At 48.8% G+C, this 24,186-nt stretch overlaps 1 protein-coding gene across 1 annotated transcript in view; it reads right to left on the bottom strand.

The window, feature by feature from the left end:
- Positions 1-1,436: 1,436 nt before the first annotated feature.
- The window catches only part of LOC119375102 (retinal-specific phospholipid-transporting ATPase ABCA4), a 58,784-nt gene continuing 36,034 nt past the window's right edge, over positions 1,437-24,186 (bottom strand). The window contains exons 17-27 of the mRNA XM_049411161.1: positions 23,275-23,578; positions 21,493-21,646; positions 17,986-18,111; positions 14,752-15,009; positions 12,307-12,560; positions 11,706-11,867; positions 10,811-10,969; positions 8,069-8,250; positions 7,032-7,205; positions 2,421-2,643; positions 1,437-1,735 (exon numbers count right to left, since the gene is read on the bottom strand). Coding sequence (XP_049267118.1) covers positions 1,484-1,735; positions 2,421-2,643; positions 7,032-7,205; positions 8,069-8,250; positions 10,811-10,969; positions 11,706-11,867; positions 12,307-12,560; positions 14,752-15,009; positions 17,986-18,111; positions 21,493-21,646; positions 23,275-23,578 — 2,248 coding nt within the window. The 3' untranslated portion in view covers positions 1,437-1,483. The remainder of the gene's footprint in view (positions 1,736-2,420; positions 2,644-7,031; positions 7,206-8,068; positions 8,251-10,810; positions 10,970-11,705; positions 11,868-12,306; positions 12,561-14,751; positions 15,010-17,985; positions 18,112-21,492; positions 21,647-23,274; positions 23,579-24,186) is intronic.

The following is a 24,186-nucleotide window of genomic DNA, read 5'->3' as shown; positions in this document are numbered from 1 at the left end:
CAGCGCGAACTCATTGCAGAATAAACCTGGTTTCCCGCGCGCGTGGTACATAGTGGAGCCGGAGGAGTAGGCTGAAGAGCAAGTAAGTTGACATGCTTGTGTTCGTCACCAGAGTGCTTCGCTGACACATGAACATAAAGTCACACTATTCAGCTGTAGCGGAAACGAAGCTGTTGCATGTGGTGGAACTGCGTGGCTTCAGTTTTATATTGCATTTTATGATTTCAAAGTAAAAAAATGACCAAGAACAAAGTTTGGTAATTGTAAGATGTAACTGGTTGCTTTTAAATATGAATTATTGATGGACATATGCCGCCATTTTCACTTCGCAAATAATTTCTCTCCCCAAAAATTTGCTCATAAATTAAGCGAAGCTGATAGTAGGCTATCGCGAAAATTTTGGCAATTTGGCCAGCCAGCAACAGCATCGTTATTTGCACCACTATCAATAGTATTGTCACGTGGTTGTGACGGTGAAGAATGCTGCAGCAAGACTGGGAAATACGAAGCTCTTTATTTGGTCAAACTTGCGCCCAGAAAATCAAGAATCAGAATACAAGCGATACACGCTGCGCACTGATAGAGGCGAGAACAGTCGCCGGCCGTCGAGTAATCTGATAATCGGTAGAACGCTTCGTCTTTTACCCACATCAGTCATCAAACCTTCCAGCGTTATCGCTGGTGCTCGCGTAAGCTTTCGAATAAACTTGAATATTCGCGTCCGGCGCTTAGTGTTAAAATGTCAATCAATCGCGAAGCTTCTCAAGCATTGCGGCGCGGTCTGTGCCAAACGCTGCTAACAGTCTGTGGATGAAAGCCGAATACATCAAAAGAAAGCAATAAACACGCGTGGCAGTAATATCGCTAGTAATGTTACCGATGGTACTACCGATTCGACTATCGATAGTTTATCGATAGTAGTACTAGAGTAGTACTATCGATAGTTTGTCTACACTATCGATGGTTTCAAAGAAACTATCGATACTATCGATAGTCAATTTACAGATAGTTCTGCATCACTAGTTTGTACGCAACGCAGACTGGGGCTCCGGCCCACTCTATTCGGAACACATGTAGGCCTATGCTGCACCGTATACTGGCAGTACGAGTAATTATTAGCTTCATAGCGCATAACTTACGCAACAGACAAAAATACCCGACACGTACAAGCGCTTTGTAAAGTAGGCGTGTTGGTGTGATCAGGTGACTTGGTGTAGTTGGTGCTCCTTTCTCTATTGCTGTTTAATTAAATTCTGAATCTGAGCTACGATATTAAACGTCGCTTGGATGGTGGCGCTTCTACATGTCTTGCATCTTTGTCGCTTGTGTAAGTTCTGCGCTATCAAGCTAGTAATTATGGATTGCCAACTAGCCCGAACCAACACATTGCTCAATCGTTATGTACTTTTATTTTTTTTTCTCTCGCAAGGACGATCGGGCGTTGCTGGCGTATAGCTGACGACGACCGGTGGCGAGGCCCCCTTCAGATGCCCAGTGCGGACGCCATGATGTGGTGGACGGCGAGGGGCTTCTGTTGTTCCTGCTGTTGCTGCAAGGCGGCGGCGGTGGCCGCATCGCTAGCCTCCTTGCGGGACACGCTGAGGAAGATCTGCTCTAACGACGTGTCGGCGATGTAGAAGTCGAGCAGCTTGAATTGCTTCTTGATGCGCGCCATCAGGATGAACATCTTGCTCCATGGCATGCGAACCCACGAGATGCGGAACTCCAGCACGCCCTGGCCGAAAGAACATACGTTTTCGAACGTGCGAATAAAAATGCTTAACATGCACATAGTACATCAACAGGCATGGCAGCTGATAAGGACGAAGTACCACAGCGATTTCATAATTCCTTATAGGAGATGATAAATCTTTGCCAACGGAAAGTCGCTTGAAAACTCATGCGCGCAACTTTGTCTACGCAATCATAGGCGTGCGCACAGAACCCCCTCCCCTCCCCTCCTCACCCACTCATTCTTGTACCTTGTCCTTGTATTGCGTTTCTATTGTAAGAATCCCAGTGCCCCCCCTCCCCCTCTTCTAATGGGGAACACTGCGCACGGCTATACACGCAATGCACTTACCGCTTCAAAGGGTCTGTATATGTTGGGCCCGTTGGTAATCCGTAGCGAAATTCACAGCGTGAAACTACAAGACCTAAACAAAGAAGAGACAGTTTGTCCGTGTGTCTTCTTTGTTTCCTTCGTGTAGCATCGCGCCGTGGACTTCAGCACTTTCCACCGCTAAAATTCAATGCAATATTTAAGTACGCGTGTACATACTGGTTGCGACGTTCAGTTGTTGTAAGAGACAAGTTCTCAGCACAGAAGCATTAATCGTTAACGCTTACAAATATAATTTAACACAGCACCAAACCTAGCCGATACCAAGTTTCCAGAACGCATGGCGACAATTGCTCACCTCGTACGAGTGCACCAGTTCGGAGCCTTGGAAGGCTGCCCAGACGGAGTAGATGACCTGTCGCTGGTAGACCTCGTCGTTCTTTCGGTCCGGGTAGGTCTTGACAGTGATGGTGTAGCCCTTGCCGAACTTGGCCTTCAGCTGCGGCAGCGAGCCGAGGCACTGCAGTTGGCCATCTCCGAGAACGGCCATCCGGTTGCACAGGAACTCGACGTCCGTCAGGCTGCGTGCCAGGCATTTGCACACAAGTAGAGAGGGTGAAACTTTATTAACGCGATAGCGTTAAACAGCTCGCTTCGCAGAAATTGCGGCTTCGGTGTCGTTGGTTGTGAGCAAAAAATCAGCGTTGTCCGTGAGTGGAAAATCGAGATAGATGCAAATAAAACAAATAGAAACCTTCGGCTCGAGTGAGAATCGAACCCGGGACTTCTGCGTGGCAAGCAAGTGTTTTATCGTAGAGCCATGCCAGTGCTTGAGACTGTTTCGGGAAAAAACTCCATACGAATGTCATGTAGTGGGAGGAGTCTTTTTAACGCATGTAATATTGCGTGTCAGAAACGTAAAATCACACCAGGTGTCAAAATATGTGAATTGCGCACCGAGTGGGTGTTCTAAGGCCCACGCATTATTAAGCGCTCAAACATATTTAATCATCACCTGCAAAAGCATCAACAAAGTGAGCAGCTGCATAGGTTCGCGGGTTGCCTTACGGTCGCGTAGTGGGCCCTTCGCTGATTCGCAAAAGGAAGAATTATGGCGTAGTGGGCACTTAACAACTGTACTTGCAGTAGGCATCCAAGGATAGCTTGAAACGGGCAATGTTACGTGCACAGTCGTTACCATTAGCATCATGCAACGAATTACGCATAGCGTAATGAGAGAGTTTGAGAATTGGGGACCCAAGACGCTGGGCCCCCAAGCTGCGTTGGGCAGCCTGCTCTTGCGTTCGGATGATCAGCAGAGTTTGAGAATTGGGCCGAACGCAGGCTGCGTTGGGTCAAGCGCACGGAGCGCCACACGTGGCGAAATTGAAATCATGCGAGACGCGGTTCATACTGCGCCGTGGCCCGCGCTGCGTCTGTGTCTTCTCGCTGGTGACCCAAAACGCCTCGGGCAATGTAGAGGGCGCTGCCTTGGGGCCCCACGCTAGTCTTGAATTTTTGCGTCTCGGGTCAACGTGAGCGCAAGAGCCCAAGAGTGGCTTGGGTTCTGCGCATGCGCCCTGGCGGCGCGCAAGCTTCTTGGGTCCCCAGGCTCCTTGGGGTCCCAATTCTCAAACTCTCTATTGTCTAAGGCAGCGCACTGGGGAGCGGGGGGTCACAGGTTCGAATCCCCTGGCGTGCGCTTCGGATTTTATTTCTTCTGAACTATTTCTCTTTGTGGCTTTTATGTACAAGTAGTCGACCTCTGTCACTGAGGAGCTCCCGAGGTGTGCCATGTCGAAGGATAAATCGGAGTAGGACGAAAGACTCTGCGCAACATGCGTTAAAAAGACTCCTCCCACTACATGACATTCGTATGGAGTTTTTTCCCGAAACAGTCTCAAGCACTGGCATGGCTCTACGATAAAACACTTGCTTGCCACGCAGAAGTCCCGGGTTCGATTCTCACTCGAGCCGAAGGTTTCTATTTGTTTTATTTGCATCTATCTCGATTTTCCACTCACGGACAACGCTGATTTTTTACTCACAACCAACGACACCGACGCCGCAATTTCTGCAAACGAGCTGTTTAACGCTATCCTCCTTGGCAACCTTTTTGCAAAGCAGTTTCAAGCACCGGCATGGCTCAGCGGTTGAATACTGGGCTCCCACGCAGAGGGCCCAGGTTCGAACCTCGTTCCATCCTGGAGTTTTTTTCTTATTTCGAGCGATACTTTCTTATTTTTTTTTTCTCATTTCGAGCGTGTTCGTTCGCTTGTTCACACACTCCCATGTCTTCGTTCGCTTGTTCCGAAGAAACCGTCTTCCAAAAGAAACCATGTTCACCTACTTGGTGGAGCCACCGTTCCAAAAGAGGTGCACGACGTTCTAGCTCGTGGTCCCAAGTTTGCTTTTGAGCGAAAGCGATCTGCCCCAGAGCTTCTAAGCTTGGTCAGCGCCTGTGTCTGTGCCTTTTCTTGTGTCTGTTCGTACAAGTATACTAGCTACACTTCAGTGTACAGTGGGGAATGAAAAGAAACGCGAACAGCGCGGCGCGCTGTTTTTATCGCGCTGACCATGGTGGCAATAGCAAGATGCTAGAGCGGTCCTTGATTGTATCATGAATGACTCTAATGGCTATTCATTACCATCCAGGCTATGACCGCTTGAAAAGAAATGCCAAACAGCACGGCGCGTAGATGCCGCACCGTTTGCGTTTCATAAGCGCATAAGGCCCATAAGCGCATGATCCATTTCCTCGTGTCTCAGTAAAATTACAATGATTTATAGCGTAGTGGGTTCCTCGCAAGTGCACTTGTATTGGTTGCCAAGGAAGCCCATAAGCGCATGATCCATTTCCTCGGGGTCTCATCGGGGGTGGCATTCATCGGGGGTGGCATTCGGAAAGCAGAGCTTCGACGACTTCTGAAAGGAAGGCTCGACCTCTGTCACTGAGGAGCTCCTGAGGTGTGCCATGTCGAAGGATAAATCGGAGTAGGACGAAAGACTCTATACGTCCCGTGCTGTAGCATTTGGCAGAGCAGCAGTTTCGGCGTAGCGTGTCAAATTGTCCACAGGGACTCGTTTCCTTGCGGCGTAGTTGAGGCATGCACCGATAACCGAAGCCATAGGCTAGCAGTTGACAGGGCGATACGCACGGAGCCCGATTACGCTATCGCGTTCTACTCTTGAAGGCGAAGCTCAAGCGTCCTCCAAGTTCTTTACAGTAATATATTCGTAGAGAGGGTGCGGATCTCAGCTACGGCGGCCTGTAGTCTACTGCACTCTCAAAGGGAAGAGTAAGGGGTGCTTGAGAGTAGAGCACTGCACGGGCCGGATTTCACGGCCCGGGCCCGGCCCGGGCCCGCTTTAAGAAGCCCGAGCCCAGCCCGGGCCCGTGGTTCCAAGCGCGGGCCCGGCCCGGGCCCGGGCGTACATGACCGAACCCAGCCCGAGCCCGGCCCGGGCCCGTCGTTCCAAGCCCGGGCCCGGCCCAGGCCCGGGCGTTCATTACTAAACTAATCCAGGGCGCGCTTGTTCATAACCAAGCCCGACCCGGGCCCGCTAGAGGATATTAGTTGTTCATGATGATTATTAATGATGCCGTGCGCTTTGTAGCGGGCGATCGGACGGAAAATCCGGTGTGTACATGCATCGAAATGTTGCTTTGCCCACGGTGGTAGCTCAGCGGTTAAGCTGTTTTGCTGTTAAGTCCTAGGACGCGGGTGCGATTCCCGCGGCCACGGCGGTCGCAATTTGGTGGAGGCGAAATGCAAGAACACCCGTGTATATACTTATCTTTAGGTGCACGTTAGAGAACTCGAGGTGGTCGAAATTGATCCGGTGCAACTACGGCGTGCCTCGTAATCATATCGTGGTTTTGGCACGTAATACCAAGGAATATAAATGAAATGTATTGTATGTGTCAACCTCGAATGAAAGACCGAAATCTTTATGCCTCCCATGGGAACAACCGTGATCTGGCCCATTGTTAGTGCTGTTAATATATATATATATATATATATATATATATATATATATATATATATATATATATATATACGTGTCACTTCAGCTTGGCACAGTATACCTTAGACCATGGAATGCATAACATTCGCGTGTGCTCGAAGGCCCGACTTACGTCTTTTAATGAGCGGGTCCGAGTCCGGTCCGGCCCGCAGCCTCAAGCCCGGGCCCGGCCCAGGCCCGCGGCTTCAAGCCCGGGCCCGGCCCGGGCCCGCAGTTTCAAGCCCGAGCCCAGCCCGGGCCCGCCGGAAAACGCTTCGGACGGCCCGGCCGCTTTCGGGCCGGCCCGGGCCCGTGCAGTGCTCTACTTGAGAGTTCCCTTGCCAGCTTTCGGCAGGCCACCACTGTCTAAGGGTGCTATTTTTCGGCCACCTGCCTCGTGCTACTATAGTTAATGGTGTAGTTAGTTACATATATCTTAGGTTTAATAGTGATAGAAAGATGCGGTCGAACAAGCTCAGGTCCTTTTCTGGTATATGCGAGTGCATACTGGCGCCGACAAACACACACACACACGCGCTCTCTCTCTCTTTCTCCCTATCTCACTTTCCGCGACATTATTCCGATTCTTCCTTAATTCCCACATCCCCCATCTACAGAAACGAAAAGAGAGTCCTCATGGTCATGACTCGCGCTGTTAAACGGACGTAGCTTCTTGCCCTCTTGTCAACCCTCCCCTGCATGCATGCGCAGACTTCAGCGCGCTTGCTGATACGAAACGAGAGCGAAAGCGTTTAAAGCGCGCGATTCCAAAAAAAATTGCGACAGTCGATTGGCCAGTCAATAAACTCCTTCAACGAAGTCACTCCCTTACTACTTAGAAAATTGTTGCAGGACCCCTTTAATTGGAGTGCCATTATACATAACGACAATAGTCATGCATGACTCTTGATGTGTTAGTCATTTCATATACACGCGATCTTTTCCCATAAGTGTTCATCACCTGTGGGACGTGAGCACCACCGAGATGTTGGCCACGCGCTGCAGCGCGCTGATGTAGTTGACGACGCGCCTACGAGCCATGGGTGCCACGCCCACGTACGGCTCGTCCAGCAGCAGCACTTGGGGCGTGCCCATCATGGAGATGCACAGCGACAGCTTGCGGCGGCTGCCAGCACTGCGCACGCAGTGAGGTTATAGTATCCTAAGTAACGCTAAAATGAACCACTAAATCCGCTTAGACTGGTTCATTATTCCTCGGGAGTCATATCGGCGTAATTTCGCTATCACGGGTCGTCATCAGGTGTTAATAATGATTGCTGGAGTTTTACGTCCCATAACCACGATATGATTATGAGGGACGCCGCAGTGGAGGGCTCGGGAAATTTCGACTACCTGGAGTTCTTTAACCTGCGCCTAAATCGAAGTGCACGGGCCTCTAGCATTTCGCCTCCATCGAAATGCTGCCGCCGTGGCCGGTATCCGATCCTGAAACTTCGGGTCAGCAGTCGAACATCATAACCACTAGACCACTGTGACAGGTCATCACCAGTTGTTAGAAGAGAAGAAACGAAGAACACAGTTCCATTTCTTGGATTTCGCGCCAAAACGCACCACCGATACGTCAGCGTAACGTCACGGATTCCAAAGTACTTATATCAGATTTTGGCCACGCTGGTCTTCATCCTGTCCAAAGCGCTCTTTTGTTCCCTTAAGAAATTAACAAAGCACAACTCTAAAAACACACGCAATACTATGTCACTGCCAGGATTAAAAGGTAACAGCACTAATACACAAGTATACTAGTTACACTTCAGTGTACAGTAGGGGATGAAAAGAAACGCGAACAGCGCGGCGCGCTGTTTTTATCGCGCTGACCATGGTGGCAATAGCAGGATGCTAGAGCGGCCCTTGATTGTATCATTGACGACTCTAATGGCTATTCATTACCATCCAGGCTACGACCGCTGGAAAAGAAATGCGGAACAGCAGGGCGCGTAGATGCCGCACCGTTTGCGTTTCATTCCATCGTGACAGTACCTGTAGGTTCCCACGAGCTGGTCGGCAATATCTTCGAGGCGGTACACCTGGAGGAGCGTGTTGAGATAGTTGGACGTCATTGTGATGCCCTTGAGACGTGTGAACAGCGTCAGCGTCTCCACGCCCGTGAGCATGTCGAGCAGGCCGTCCCTTTGAGGACAGTATCCCAGGTGTTGCTGGAACTGCGCGCGCAGAAAGACGAGATATCGAGACGAGTCGAGCAAAAAGTTCGACTCGACACGATGGAGGAGGACGCTGCAAACTGCGTGTGACGAGAAATAAGCGCTTATGTCCTGTCGGTTGGATTCGACGCGATGATAAAGATACTGCGCATGAGGGTGAGAAGATACGGGCTTTAAAATAGAGTCAGCTGGATTCGATGAGAAGAGAGAGATGCTTCATTCGGGAGTGACAACTTACAAGCTTTAAGATACTCACCACCTGGGTTCGACGCGACGAGAATGATATTGCGTATGAGGGTGAGATGATAAGGGCTTTAAGATTGAGTCAGCTGGATTAGACGCGACGAGAGGGATGCTTCATTCGGGAGTAACATCGTACACGTTTTAATATACTCAGCCGGATTCGACGTGGCGAGGAAGATAGTACTGCGTGTGAGGGTGAGAGGATAAAAGTTTTAAGATAGAGTCAGATGGATTCGACAACACGGCAATAATGATGCTAGTGCGGATGACAGGGGACGAGTGGTACGAGATAGAATAATCTGGATTTCGCACGACAGGAACGATTATTACACTCGAAAAAAGCCACGAAAACGTGGAAATGGAAAAAAAAAAAAACATGGCTGATCCCTCCGTCATAGGAATCGGTATAACACGAAAGTGAAACGTTATCTACACAGAAGTAGTGTTTATTCTGTAATGATATATGTGAGCTTGTACAATGTCTATTCGTGTTTGGCAGCTATAGCGCCGATTGGCGTGGACGCACCCATGTTGACGCCTAGTTCGTAGAAGTTCTTAGCTTGAGTCGCAAACGCGTGCGTCCCGCTGGCCTCTGTCTCGCTCCACCAAGGCACGACATTCACCTGTAGAAATCCTGTCCTTTCTGCAACGCGTATTGCAGCAGTTTTGTTAGTCGGTGCTCTCGCAATCGAACTAGTCGGCGGCGAAGAAATCCCGTTGGTGCATGTGGAATCTGCACTACTCCGATGAGCCGGCGTACGCTCACACGAAGCGAAAGGCAAATAACGTTAACTGCGTCTAGGGTGCTTCGGTGAAGCCATCGCGGCCAGTATCCCTCCCTGGTATCGAGACGCTTTAGCTTTAACCATGACCTCCGATATCGAACGTAATCTCGGAGTAAGCGCTAGCAAGTGTCGATCGTGACGCATTACTTCTTTTCACCTCTCACAGACGGTGGCACCACCCCCGCTCCGCCCCGCCTATCTACACCGCCAAGAGAGAGCACCTTGCGAGAGAGTGTGTGTGAAAGATATAAGTCGCGTTCGCGAGGAGTCCCGCGTCTGCCGAGCTAGCTTAGTTGGTTTAGCATCGGGCGCTTACCGTCGCGGCCGCAGCGTCGTGGGTTCAATTCCCAGCGGCGGATTATTTTCTTTGTTTTTTATTTCTCACCCGTTGGCGTCCATTTTATCAGCGTCATATCCGGTAACGGAAGTGCTTGGTGGACCCCGGCATAAAACACTTTCGTGTTAAAAAGAACGAGAGGCAGAAAACATAGTTTCACAGATGTGTTGTGACGTCATATCACGATACCTCTGACACCTTTATATGTGCGACACAGAAGGGTTAATCCAGCTACTCTAATCCAGCGACACCATTCTGTGTTGTGACATCATGAAATATCACCGTGTGAATGAAGCCACCACTTTTTGAAGAAGAGTTATTGTTGAACTTTGTATGTATCTTGCCGGCATTGTTTCTAAGATACTGCGGTCAAGCGACTCTCATTAAATGCAAAAACATCTAATTACTCCTAGTAAAGAGGATGCCACATTCCTTGCTTGACAGCGTTTAAGGGAATGCCGGCAGTTAGAGTGCTTTAAAGAACACCAAAGGAAAGCCGCACACGAGTGTTACGCTGTGTGAGTGAGCAATTCGGGTAGACCTGTTAAAAGACTGGGCGTGCAAACGCGGACACAGCAGAGAAGTCAAGACACCGCAATTCGGATAGACCGCAGCACCACCTTTGCAACAGGAATATCAGAGAGACCGCTCGGAGAATGCCCACTTTGCTTCTAGGAAAGAAATTGGAGCAGCTACACACTAATACTGCAAAGACTAAGGAAGCGGCGGAGGTGGTAGCGTTGCCCTCCTCTTTTCCCTCCTCCTCATCCTCACTTTCCTTTCCCACCCCTTGCTATACTATACTACACTACACTACACTACACTACACTACACTACACTACACTACACTATACTATACTATACTATACTATACTATACTATACTATACTATACTATACAGTTTCACCAACGTAAAACCTGGGGAAGTGCAAAGCACCGGTGTCGATATCGGTGAGAGGACAAGCGTCCTCTCATTGCTACAGACAGCGTCCAGCGCCCATCGCAGAAACAGAGCGAGCGCGCGTTTTCTCGCGAGCTTTTCCCGAGCCAACGCGCCGTCTTATTTGCCGCTTGCTTTACCGTGACGGGCGACGACAGGAGACACCGTCACGGGCTACGACGACAGTCAGACGCCGACAGCCCGAGCGCATTAGGTGCATCGCGCCTAAAAGAAAAAGGGGAGCGAGAGCGTCACCTGCACAGTGTCTTCGACGATGGATGAAGTGCCAATGAAGGCGTTGCCGGAGTGCGGCAAGATCTCTCCCGTCAGTATCCGAAACGTCGTAGTCTTTCCCGTCCCGTTGGCACCGAGGAGACCGAAACACTCGCCTCTGCGCACCGTGAAGCCCAGTCCCTGCGCGCCAGTTACCGTATAAACCCGTCGTCATTATTTTGCTCGTCATCATCACCACCATAACTGCATATCTTTTTATTTCAATAAAATGTGTAGGCCCTTTACGGCCCGTGCAGGAGTGGGTACAGAAGTACATTAGTATATGACAGTACATAGAGTTTACAGAACATAGGCAAAAAAAAATGTTATTGTGAAAAACCGATACACTGGATGAGGTTCATGAAAGAGTCAATGCTATTCGACACACAATATAGTGAGATAACTTGTTACAGTGGAAGATGGCTGCACGGTACGAAGAACTGCGCGACCAAGGACGCTCGCACCGATTCCTATCTTATGCCCGCGTACTTTTTAATTTCATTGCACCAACTGATTCTACGTCGTCCTCGACTGCATCTCCATTTCGTCGATCTAACAGTATCGGAAGCCTTATCAAAGCCAAAGTGCAATACAACTTGAATAATAACATCAGGGGTCTTACGAGCCAAAACAGCGATATGATCACAAGGCACGCCGTAGCGGAGGGCTCCTGAAATTTCGACAGTCACGAGTTCTTTAACGTGCACTGACATCGAACAGTACACGGGCCTCTAGCATTTCGTCTCCATCGATACGTGACCGCCGCGGCAGGGATCGATCCGGCGACTTTAGGGTCAGCAGCCAAGCACCGTAACCAGTGTATGCCACCGGGGCGAACAGTTCAGCTTGAACTGTCTCAGCACCTAAAGACACTCACCCGAAGCACTACGTTGCTCTCGAAGATGCCGTAAGATCTGTGCAAGCGACGAACGACCATCACGGGCCACATGAGTCCCGGTACAGCCGGCAGCTTACCCGTCACGGCGTCCTCGACCACATTGTTCTCTGCCTGGACCTCGGTGTCTTCTAAGTGGGCGCCCTGAAAGACAAAAAAAAAAACAATTAAAACGCTTTCGTAAAGAAGTGCATGAAACCGTAAATACATTTCATTGTACAGGACAATTTGTTCTAAAGGACGCACACGTCAACGCTGTAAGCATAATCATGGCGCACGGTGCGCTTCGTTATACAAGTCGTTTAGATGTAGCAGCAAAAACAATAAGCTGATCTAGGTGACACGTGTGTTCTAAGAGTATACAGGCAATGAATTAAGAGAAATCTCACGTAAAGGCTAGATAACTAGCGTGCCCTTGCAAATGGCGTCATTTCTGTGACGGATGTGACGTCGATAAGTTCTCAGTAGAGCCCAGGATAACATGTTTCGTGCACGAAACGACCGTTAACAATTTGTAGGCCGTGTAAGACCCCCCACACACTCGAGATTCGCGAATGCAGATGATGAGCAACGGGCACTAAACCTTGTTCTTCATGTTCTGGGCGAGTCCGCGCGTCATCATGGTGGCCTGCTGTGAGGACTGTGGCGACGTGTATGCCTCGTCGTCCAGCGAGGTAAGCTCGCGTTCCCAAACCTTGAGCATGGACTCGACGATGAGCAGCATCACGAACACCGCGGCGCCCTGAAACGACAGCCCGATCACCTCGTAGTAGGCCGAGTACATGTTCTTGTCGAACGGGTGGATCAGGTAGGCGGTCCGGTTGGGGCTGTTCATGTCTGCGAGAAGAAATCGGTAGGTTCGTGGAACATGCGAAGCTCTCATACAATCCCCGCTACCTTTCTCACAGGAGTACAAACTCGACACACCGAAGAGACGGAAAGATACATCGATAAATACTGGCGGATAGATAGATAGATAGATAGATAGATAGATAGATAGATAGATAGATAGATAGATAGATAGATAGATAGATAGATAGATAGATAGATAGATAGATAGATAGATAGATAGATAGATAGATAGATAGATAGATAGATAGATAGATAGATAGATAGATAGATAGATAGATAGATAGATAGATAGATAGATAGATAGATAGATAGATAGATAGATAGATAGATAGATAGATAGATAGATAGATAGATACCGTCCCTGTGAATGGAGCCGAATATACATCGAATCGCCAATAAACAATACAGAACGAAACCACCGTAGACGCACGGGTTTTCATGCGGAAAGTTCTAGAGCTGAAGTTGAGGTCAACTGTCTGGTTCTGCCTAATAAACAATTCTTTTGTTTACAAATACTGCAATCTCGTTACGGGATTTTCGCAGGATGGGGATACACCTTTACAATATCAGTGAAGTTTTCCGACTGGGGAATGGAACCTTAGCTGAGAAGACCGTGAAGAAAAAGAAGAAAAAGAACAATATGAAGAACACGGTTTTCGCCTTCGAGTCGTCTTAGGCAAATGCGTAAGGGTCCCTGTGATTTTTCTTTTTTTTTTTTTGTGACGGAGCGTTTGTTCTGCCGCGAAGTGTCGTCGAAGCCTGGATATCAGGCAATAATATCTGGGGTTTTACGTCCCAAATGCACGATATGATTATGAGAGACGCCGTAGAGGGGGGATCCGGAAATTTCGAATATCTGGTGTTCTTTAAAGGGACCGACAACTGGGCGGAACGTGTGATTAGATACTGGTAGAAATGAAAAACCGTGAAATACAGTAACAGATTCCAGCATCCTTCTCGCGTTGTGAGTAGGATTTATATTTTTAAATCGTGCTTAAAAGTAACAAAAACTGGTATGTCGCGCAGCCTAGCGGCAGAGCCTTGAAGCTGGATTATGAAGTCGGTCACTTTGCTGTACGTAGTCACGTAGTCTGATGCTGTCATGCGCGCATTGATTGGCCCTCAAAGTTAGAGTATGTATATTATTATCTATTCGCGCCCTGTTCTGTGTTGCCTACGAGGTAAAAGGAGTTGCACGGTGACAAGCGGCGCTGCCTTCGCGGCCACCAGTGGCCCATGGCTAGTCGTGGCGCATGCGCGCGGAGTGCACGCATGCGCAGTTAACCGCTGCGCTCGAACACGAACCGCTCTCGCACTCACTGTTTGCAGCATGTCTTGTCAAGTGTGTATAAGACTTCATATTCGCCGCAGATAGAAAAAAGTCAGTTTCGCCGCAAGGGCGAAGCCATGAATGCGATAGCAAGAAAAGCGGCCCGTGATGGACGCGCTGCTACGCTGCAATAAGATATGCCCCCTGGCAGCAACTACCGCGCGAGCAGACAGCGGAAGGGCAAGGTTCTTCCTGCGCAAATAGTAGAAGAAGCGAGCGAGCTAGCCGACAACATTTAAATGCGCCCGTCGCGCTCCTCGCGCCATCTCGCTGGTAATGAAGAAAACGCTTATAAGCGCCTGCCGTCTCCGAGTCCTGCCAGCGGTAAAGGGTGTGTATATAACGCTCGCCGTTAGCCACCTGAAGGATCTGCGCTTTGTGGCGTAGTGGTTAGCGCCACGCGCTGCATTCCGCGCCTCGGAAGAATTTTTCTGAATTACTTTTCTTTGGGACTTTTATATATATATATATATATATATATATATATATATATATATATATATATATATATATATATACATACTTATACATATAGGGTGCATGACGACGGCGGCAAAAACCAGCGGAGACTGTCCATATAATTGCTATCGCAATAAAATTCCGATTAAAGATGTTTCACGGCGTTTTCCACGTCACCATTCCGTGGCTAGGCAATCTGACCAGCTAGCTTTCCGTTGCACTAAAGAAAATAGGTGCCCTACAAATTGGTTGTCAGACCCTTTAACGTGCACTGACATCGTACAGCACACGGACCTCTAGCGTTTCGCCTCCATCTAAATGCGCCCGCAGAGACCGGGATCCAACCCGCGACCTTCGAGTCAGTAGCGGACATCAGGTGCCACTCACGTTCGCAGCACTGCTTGAGCGAGAGCTTGGTGTCGGTGACCTTGCTGTTGCACTGGCTCTCGAGCTCGATGCCGCCCACGTGGCACACCGAACTCTCGGCGGCCAGCTGCAGGATCTTGGTCATGGCTCGGGCGTACGAGCACGAGGGCAGCAGCCGGGTCACCTTGCGCGCCGTGCCGATCACGTACGAGACGACGGCGTTGTTCACTTCGTGCGCGTAGTGCTCCATGAACACCTCGCCCAGGCAGCCGACGGACGCTGCGCGAGAGATACGGCGCATGCGCGCTTGATCGTCGATAGAGCGGTCGGCGCATGCGCGCTCGACCACTCTATATAGAGTCGGTCACAAAGAAAAAGAATGCTAGCCAGTTCCACGCTGTGAAAGCCGTCGAACAGCGACGCTGTCGCCTCTTTCAAAAGGCATGAGGTTTTGCCCCTAAGTTTCGGCAAAGTTTTCACTAAACATTTCGCAGGCAGCGTCACGATCATCCTTTAGCATTATCATCATCATAATCATCACTTTATTTATTTCTGTATTGACTCCCCTTTCTGGTCACGGGACCTGCGTGACGCCTACTACTACCACTACTCCTACTACTACTACTACTACTACTACTACTACTACTACTACTACTACCACCACTACTACTACCATTACTACTACTACTGTTACTACTACCACTACTCCTACTATTACTACTACTACTACTACTACTACTACTACTACTACTACTACTACTACTACTACTACTACTACTACTACTACTACTACTACTACGACGACGACGACGACGACGCTTACATATTACAGCTTCGCTGTAATGTCATAACTTCGTAGGCACGCAATCGGCCGGAGCACTAACTCCAGCCAATTACGTGCCTTTATTTCTGTGACGTCAAGCGCTTCTGCGTGATAAAGATGACCCTATTTTACCACACAGGTACACGTTTGTGTGTGGGTTTAGACAGCAAGCTTGAACGTGCCGACAAGTTTTGACCAGCGACTGTGATCAATTCTCAGTCAAAGATAACATTTTAGCCAAAAAAGACAAAGCTTTATTAAGGGGAAAGCCTTTATTAAGAGGCGGTGTTTAGATCCCGTCCATAAGACTCTGCGACACGTTCCTGTGCTCGCGAAGTCTCGCAAGGCCCCGTCTAAAAACCCACGTCACCTTCTCCAGGACGACGTTCCAACATCACGTCACAGATCGCCTATGTTCTAGGGGTCATCATGATATCACGCAATGACGTCCCATGATGTCATTATTTGACATCATCGGATACAGCGTAAAACCTACGTGAGGTTCACAAAGCTTACAATGCCCCCAATTCAGGAGGCATTGCAAACTTTGTTCAGCTCAGGTAATCAATATAGTCAACTACGAAAAAAAGAAGATGGTTTTTCGCGTCTTCGCGTCGTCGTAGGCGAATGCATAGGGGACCATGTGATTTTTTTTTTCCATTATGTCTTCTTTTTACATTAGCAGACAAAGTACTTGCGCTTTCAATGAAAACCAGCTGATACAACTCTCTCACAGACGTGACGGATAAGCACACTGTTTTTAAGGGTTGAGCTCATTATTATTATTAGGTTGTAACCGACTGTACTTGTTCAATTAGGAATAGTAAGACCCGATTGTACTGGTCCAGAATCGTAACCCCCCTCCCCCTTTTCACTTTTCAATGTGTACCCCCAAGAGACGACCCATCAGGTCCTCCTATAGCTGACCCCCACCCCCTTGGGAAAATGCCTGTATCCGCCCCCGATAGCACGTAATAATGTCTTTATCACATACTAACAAGAGGTTAGGTTATGTTAGGCTATAGGTAGGGCTCAGTGTTTTCGAATAAATACGAAAAAATTTGATAAACACTCGCCGGTAAAATTTTTGACGATTCGGATTTATCCGATAAACTGCGATTTTAACGCCCAATATGACCCTGTTCCGTTCATTATCGAAAGGGCTTGTTCAGAGCGGTCATTGATACATCGGCCGGTTTGGCCGATATAAACTTTACCTCACATCAATAGTGTCTCGTAGACCGCACCCAACGCTCATTTAACAAAGGGCTTGCCAAGCACGGAGCGAGAGACGTCAACGTATGTAAGGCCTCCGGGAGCGCGAGACAACGTCTTGATGTACGGTCCCTTGGAGGCACAGGGGCGCGCCAGACGGCATCGAATACACGAACCTCGTAAAGTATACCAGCGTCTGCTACAACAAGCTTTAAAGTTGTAATGCGCACAAAAATAGTGTGATGAAGAAGTGCGCCCTGAAGAGCTATACAGTCGGATCGTCAGCGCTAAGCAGAAAGGGCTCGGGCTGAACGTTGTTGCTGTGCGCGCTGGCTAGGCCTACGGTTATGTACTGTCTGATATTACAATTTCTCTTGTCGAGGCAGTGTATCAGCTCCTTATTATCATAGCTGTTTCGTATTCACGTATTCGTGCTTGTGTGTATATGTGTTTGTGTGTTCAAACCTTCGAGACAACTGAAAATACGCTTCATGTGTCGTATGAGAATGATGAATATTCATTCATCATTCTCATACGACATCAGTGTTTCGTCATTAAAAGCAGATTCTGCTTTGGAATCACTAGCACATCGCCGTCGTATCGCAAGCATATCATTATATCATAAATTCTATTACAGTTCACTTCGCCAAGCACATTACATTCTACCTCCGATGCGCATTTCACTGCGCACAGGCCATTCATCTAACGTTGCCCGTCCAAGTGCACGTACTGTCGCTTGCTCGTCATCATTTTTCGATCGCACAGCCAAAGACTGGAACGGCCTTCCCCACCACATCGCTTCCATCGCTACCTCACTTGCCTTCATGGAAGAAATAACAAGATTTATTCGTGGACAAGTTCTATAATTTCTGTTTGTTAAACCACCCCTTATGTAACACCCCTCCGGGGTCTTTAAGGTAAATAAATGAAATGAAATGAAATGAAATGATGTTTCCGCGTTCATATATGAATTCATCTAAGATATTGGGGCGTTGAGAATAATGCAATATTAAACTCCGAATTTCCGAGAATCGGGGACTAACGAAAAATAAACTCCAATAAACGCCGAATTTCCGCAAAAAAAAAAAATCCGAAGAACACTCTCCGAAATTCAAGAAAAGTAAGCTCCGTAAGCACGGAGCCCTAGCTATGGCTTAAGCTGCGTTGGGTGTCGTATACAAACGTAAAAAATGGCAGGTGTACGACGAAATGCTCACATAAGACGAACGTGACGACGGCGAGCGTCGAGAAGCCATGTCCCGGATTATCGAACAGGAAAGATGCCAGGTAGATACAGGGTAGCGCCGCGTATCCGTGCAGCAGGTTCAGCGCGAAAATAAGGCCTGCGACGACACAGAGGTATGCACACACATACTTTACACGGGACTTCGTCCTATAGATCACAGGATTATTTGCGAATCACGGACTCGGCCATCTCGTGGTTTAAAAAAAAAACACGAATCGTTTATCAGTTTCATTTCGCATAGTGTCACATTAACCTACAGCCGTTGGATTTTTAGATGCGAAGCATCTTATGGCGGAGTTCAATCCAGTGGTGGTGGTGTACGGCGTGACCACCCTTACTGCGCATGCGCAAACCCTCTCCCCACACGTCTCCCCCTCTCCCCTCCCCCTCTGAAACGCGGGCTCGACATGCCGAAACGCTGCTTAGCATCGCCTCATGGTTCCCTTTAGCGGGAGATGGTGTGAGTTTTTTTATTTTTGTCGGAAATTTTTGTACGTGTTTTCCTAATGGTTAGGGCCCCAGAAGGCCACGATAAATTGAGCCAGTGGTGTAAGTATTTATGGATTTAGAAACATGGCGTCAAATTAGGTCATTAGGGCTCAGGGGTCGTGAAATGAGAAACTTGAACGCTTGAGCTTTGCCTTCAAGAGTAGAACGCGATAGCGTAATCGGGCCCCGTGCGCATCGCCTTCTCAAATGCTAGCCTCGCTTCTGTTCTCGGTGCATGCCTCAACCATGCCGTAAGGAAACGAACGACTGTGCGCGTAACATTCGCCGTTTCAAACTATCCTAGAATGCCTACTGCAAGCACAGTTGCTAAGTGCCCACTACGCGATAATTCTTTTTGAATTCTTTTTGAAAATTGGCCATGTACCCACTACGCAGCCGTATAAGGTGCCACGCGTACCTTTGCAGCTGCACACTTTGTAATGGGTGGGCAACTTTAAAACCACCCACTCGTTATACAATTCACAAGTTTTGACGCATGGCGCGATTCTACGCTTCTGCCACGCCTGGATTCGACTCTCACTCGAACTTAAGATTTTTATTTCTTTATTTGCATCTTTCTCGATTTTTTGGCCACAGGCAAGATGATTTTTCGTTCACAACCAACGACGCTCACCCCGACGCCGACGCCGGAATTCCTGCGAAGAGAGCTCTTTAAGCTGTCGCGTAAAAATGGCTTTAATTTATGCTGCTCACTAGAGCACACAAAATCTGAACCAACATCGTATTTGGCAGCACCGACGCCGACACCGACACCGACGCCGACACCAGAATTCATGCGAAAAGAGCTCTTTAACACTATCGAGTTAAAATGGCTTTTTTAAATTCCTGCTACTCACTAGAGTACACAAAATCTTAACCAACATCGTATTTGGCAGTGTGACAGGTTAGACACTTACGGGTCGGTGCTTCTATCTTCACTTCTTACATAACTACTTAGAGAGTGGCCTTGAAACAACTTCTGGACTTCGTCCCTAAAACGGCGCTTACCCGCTTCAGCTTAACCGCCTCTGCGTCACCCATAACTTTGGTTTTCTTTGTGGATCCCAGCTCCGCAAAAAATGCCACAATGGTGGTGTGGATCGCAGTGGGGATCATTGAAGAAATACTCCCCCAAGAATGAGCAGTTTTGGTTTCGCTTCCGAGGTGCTAGGGGAAATTTTGTGTGGTGTCCTTAATATAGACGACGCCAGGGCCGGAAGCGTCAAAGGGGTACCGGCATGAAAATTACCCGCCACGGTGTTCTAGTGGTTATGGCGCTCGAGTGCTGACCCGAAGGTCGCGGGATCGAATCCTGGCGGTGGCGGCCGCATCTCGTTGGAGGCGAAAAACTCGAAGCCTGTGTAATTAGATTCAGGTGCACGTGAAGGAACACCAGATGGTTAAAATTTCCGGCCCCCTCCACTACGGCGTTCCTCGTAACGATATCGCGGTTTTGGGACGTAAAAACCCGAACAATTATAAATATGACACGAAATTTTTCAGTTCTCTTGCGTCAAATGAAAGCCCACGCCCCCAAGTGCCTAGAATATCTGCTGGCAAGCGCAAGTGCATTCAGAAAAATTAATTACATAATGTTTTCAAAAACTAGATTCGGTTTCTACTGTACCCTGACGTCACGACACGGTATGAGCTTCTCGTCACGTGCTCGCACAAGATACCGTGACGTTTAAACGGCCGCTCCGCTTTATGACTTCGTTGGTGACGCATATAAGCGGCCATTTTGCATGTTTTGGTATCTGACGTCATCACAACTAGTCATACTGCGTGCGTGAAGTCCCCAGCATTGACACTGTAGCCTGACGTCACGCTAGTGTCGATGTCAGAAGGTGCGCCACGCGAAAAATGACTCCCCCCCCCCTCCCCCCGAAAATTGTCAATTTTTCATGAGTATATACAGGCTGCCCCAGCTATCACGCAGCACGAATTAAAAAAAAAAAAAAGAGGAACAGCGTTACGCGAAGCAGACCGACTGCATATTGTTCCTGGTTCAATTGGTCATAATTATGTTTGTAACTGGACAAGTACTCGCCTAATTATCAAAATGTCAATGAGGCGTATGTAGGCGTGTTCAAGTGTCATCTAAACGCGCTAATTGTGCGCTAATTTTTTTCGGTTGGTCGAGAAAGGCCGCGACTATAAAATGTGACCCGTGACTAGGCCACTTCGCGCATCAGGAACCAGCGCCCTCAAACAGGTTCACTATGAGGTAGCCAGTATCAAGGGAAAAAATGCAGAAAGAAAAAATATGGATCGCCCTATCTGCCACTCCTCGGCCGAAGAAACACACTGCTTGGGTCTTAGAGTCAGGCCGCGAGCAGAACTCCGGCCGCGTTATCACTGAGAACAGACGGCCGTGAGATTTGGATACTGATAGCGGCGTACTATCGAACGGAACGAATCCCAGCAAAACTGCTATGCATATTGTGGGCGCCCGACCTGTACCCTTGCCAAAATGCGGAACGCTGCCTCTGGCAACGGACAACAGGCAAAGCGGTTGTTTGCAGTAAGCTTACTTGAGGGCGCTGATTGGTTCCTTTGCGGGTGGGAGCGTAGTCACGTGTTATTTTTCATATTTCGCGGGCTTTGTTTATCAGCCGGAAAAAAAAATGAGCACATAATTAGTACGTTGTTGAAAATTGCGCAGTAGATGTCACTTGAACGTGCCTAGATATGTATCGATGATATTTTTATAATTACGCGAGTATTTGACGAGTTATAAATATAATTATAATTAATTAAACCATTCACGAAAAAAAAAATTGCAGTGGCTACTCCAGCAGACTAGTAACAATATGCAGTAGGTCTGCTTCGCGTAACCCCGTTCCTCTTTTTAAAAATCGCGCTGCATGATAGCTGGGACACCCTGTATACACGCACAAATGCAAACGCACGCACGAACATACATAAAGTATGGTCGAACACTTCCCGGAAAAAGAATTCTGGCTACGCCCCTGCTTGCGAGACTCACTGATGTCTGTGACGGTGAGCGTTCCCGCCTGGAAGAACCACAGCGTCGGAAGTATGCATAGGGCGGTGACAATGTAGAAGAGGAAGTCGAAGACGAAGTTGAGAATCCAGTAGAGCGACGGGCTCAGACCCGTCAACAGGTGCAGGTGCTTCACCTGCGAACGAACAACAACGCTCGTCTTCGTCTCAAGCTACCTGATGGCAACAATGCTGAGAGTTGGGCCAGCGGTGCTATTCTGGACGTTTACAAATTCCGCCATGTTGTCGAATTCCGCCATTGGTCAACTCCGATTGGCCCGGAGAGTATCAACGTGAGCTTGTTGGCATGACTTCACATAGGAGAAATACGGGGCTAGAGGTCCCGTGTGTCGTTCTAGTCCCGCGTGCCCGCGCTGTTTCTTATGATGGCCCGGAGGGCTGCTACGGCCCCTCCGATTGGCTTAGAATGCCGCCATTACGAAACTTGACAAGATGGCGGAATAGCAACTCGCATTGCTATTTCTTAATAATTATACGGCTCGTGCCTTCCTTTTCATGTTTCTGCTTTTTTTTTCTTTGCATTTACTCGTGTTACTTTTTTGCTCGATATGTGTTCTTGACACATTCTAATGTTTGTTCGCGTTGTCTCAATGCATTTCTATGTACATTCAGCCCTCCTGCTTGGGCCCCTTTTTGGGCCTGCAGCATTCTGTAAATAAAATAAGAAATCGGATTTTAATTTTGCATTATTCTCAGTGCTCCAATACCTTCGATGAAACGATATCTGAACCCGAAAGCATCGGAACACACCAAGCGTATTGTAGTTATCTGCAATGCTTGAATGCACAAACACATAAACACAAACACAAGTACTTCACCACAAAACATGTACGATTGGGCGTATTACTACCTTTAAAGTTTGTTGTCACGGACGCAAGCATACTTTACGAGGTCCGTATATTCGATGTCATCTGGCGTGCAAAAGTGCCGCCAGGGGAACGTATATCAAGACGTCGTCTCGCGCTCCCGGGGGTCTTGCATACGTTGACGTCTCTCGCTCCGTGCACGACAAGCCCTTTGTTAAATGTGCGACGGGTGCGGTCTACGAGATACTGCTGACGTGAGGCGAAGTTTATATCGGCCAAGCCGGCCGATGTATCAATGACCGCTCAGAACATGCCCCTTCGATAAAGAACGGAACAGGGTCATATTGGCCGTTGAAATCGGAATTTATAGGATAAACCCAAATTGTCAGAAATTTTACCGGCGAGTGTTTATCGGATTATTTTCGGATTTATCCGAAAACACGGAGCCCTACATATACAGCAGGGTTCAGCAACCTGCGGCCCGCGGGGCAGTATTATGAGGCCCCCAGCACGACATCCTGGAGGGTCCAGGATTTCGTGCTGTCGAGGGGAGGAGAGAGGGTCTCTCCTCCCCTCGTCACTTCCGATCTGAAGGCCGACACGGCATTTTTGACCTCAAATAGGTTTACACAGGAACAAAGAAAGAGCTCTTCCAGTTGGTATTGTCCCACATCTTCACACTTATCCAGAATTTAGGTAAAACATAGCTAGTTTTGTGCATTGTCAATTCGCCGACTGTCCTCTCTTTGCTTGCAAAGAAGTATCCTCCCCCCCCCCCGCTCCCCACTCCTTCCGATTTGCCGTCCACCCCCCTCCCCCCTGGGTCGGCTTCAAAGAATTCGGACCTCCTACAGAGAAAAAAATTCTAGGGACTTTAGGCCCTCCGCCTCAAAAGGTTGCCGACCCCTACATATACAGTAAGTCTAATGGGCACTCACCAGCAGCGCCCTCTCGGCGATGGGAAAGAGGACAAAGTTGCTGCACATCAGACTCGAGACGAGCGGCAGGAAGATGGAGCGAAGGACCTTGGGAAGGACCTCGCGGTACGTGTTCTGGCTACGGATCAGCTCGCTCTCGCTCTTCGAAGACGAGGACGAGACGTTGGCGGGCGCCGCCGAGACCACGCCGAAGCTGAAATCGGCGTCCGCCGACTTGGTGATGTTGCGAAGCCGAGCCCTATTGTACGCCGTCAACACCAGCGGCGCCGTGTGCTGGATCTGGCCGTTGTACCACAGCACGGTACTGCGGCGACCGAGCGAATGGCGTGCAGTTCATTAGGAGGGCACGAAGTAAGAACGCAACCTACGTAGCGTCAAAAATTCAAAGGGGCCCTTCCTGCAACACTTCTGTAGCGTGGTCAGAAAACGCGGCCGATCGGTATATAGTCGAGGTTCCCGAGAACACGCGAGCTAAACATTACAGCGCAGCACGCGGCCTGGAATTCACCATTAATTCTCGGTCAACTAGACATCGCTTCCTCTTCTCCCGAGAAATGATGTCATATATACCCAGATTACTGCGCCATATACCCAAAGTCCACGGCCGTTGGCTAAGTCGAGCATCGTGAGCTGCATAGTTACCGTGACCGCCGCGGGATGCCGCCCCGTGCCCGCGCGCACGCTCGCGATCACACTGAAAGTAAGCCACGCGTTCGATGAAAAAAATGAATAGAAATTGCACAAGGTCATGACGCGCGCTGACGATGGGGCGCATCTTCCTTCCCCCTTGTTATCGCCGTCCCTGAGTAGCTTTCAGCGCGCTCGCTGGTACGAAAGGAGAGAGAAAGCTCTTAAAGCGTGCGGCAATCCCTGTAACTCCGCTCGTACATGGCAGATTGCAATAACTTTTGC

The sequence above is a fragment of the Rhipicephalus sanguineus genome, chromosome 11, assembly GCF_013339695.2.
Source record: "Rhipicephalus sanguineus isolate Rsan-2018 chromosome 11, BIME_Rsan_1.4, whole genome shotgun sequence".
Lineage (NCBI taxonomy): Eukaryota > Metazoa > Arthropoda > Arachnida > Ixodida > Ixodidae > Rhipicephalus > Rhipicephalus sanguineus.
Note: the sequence above shows the minus strand (reverse complement) of the source record. Positions and strands in the feature narration are given on the sequence as shown.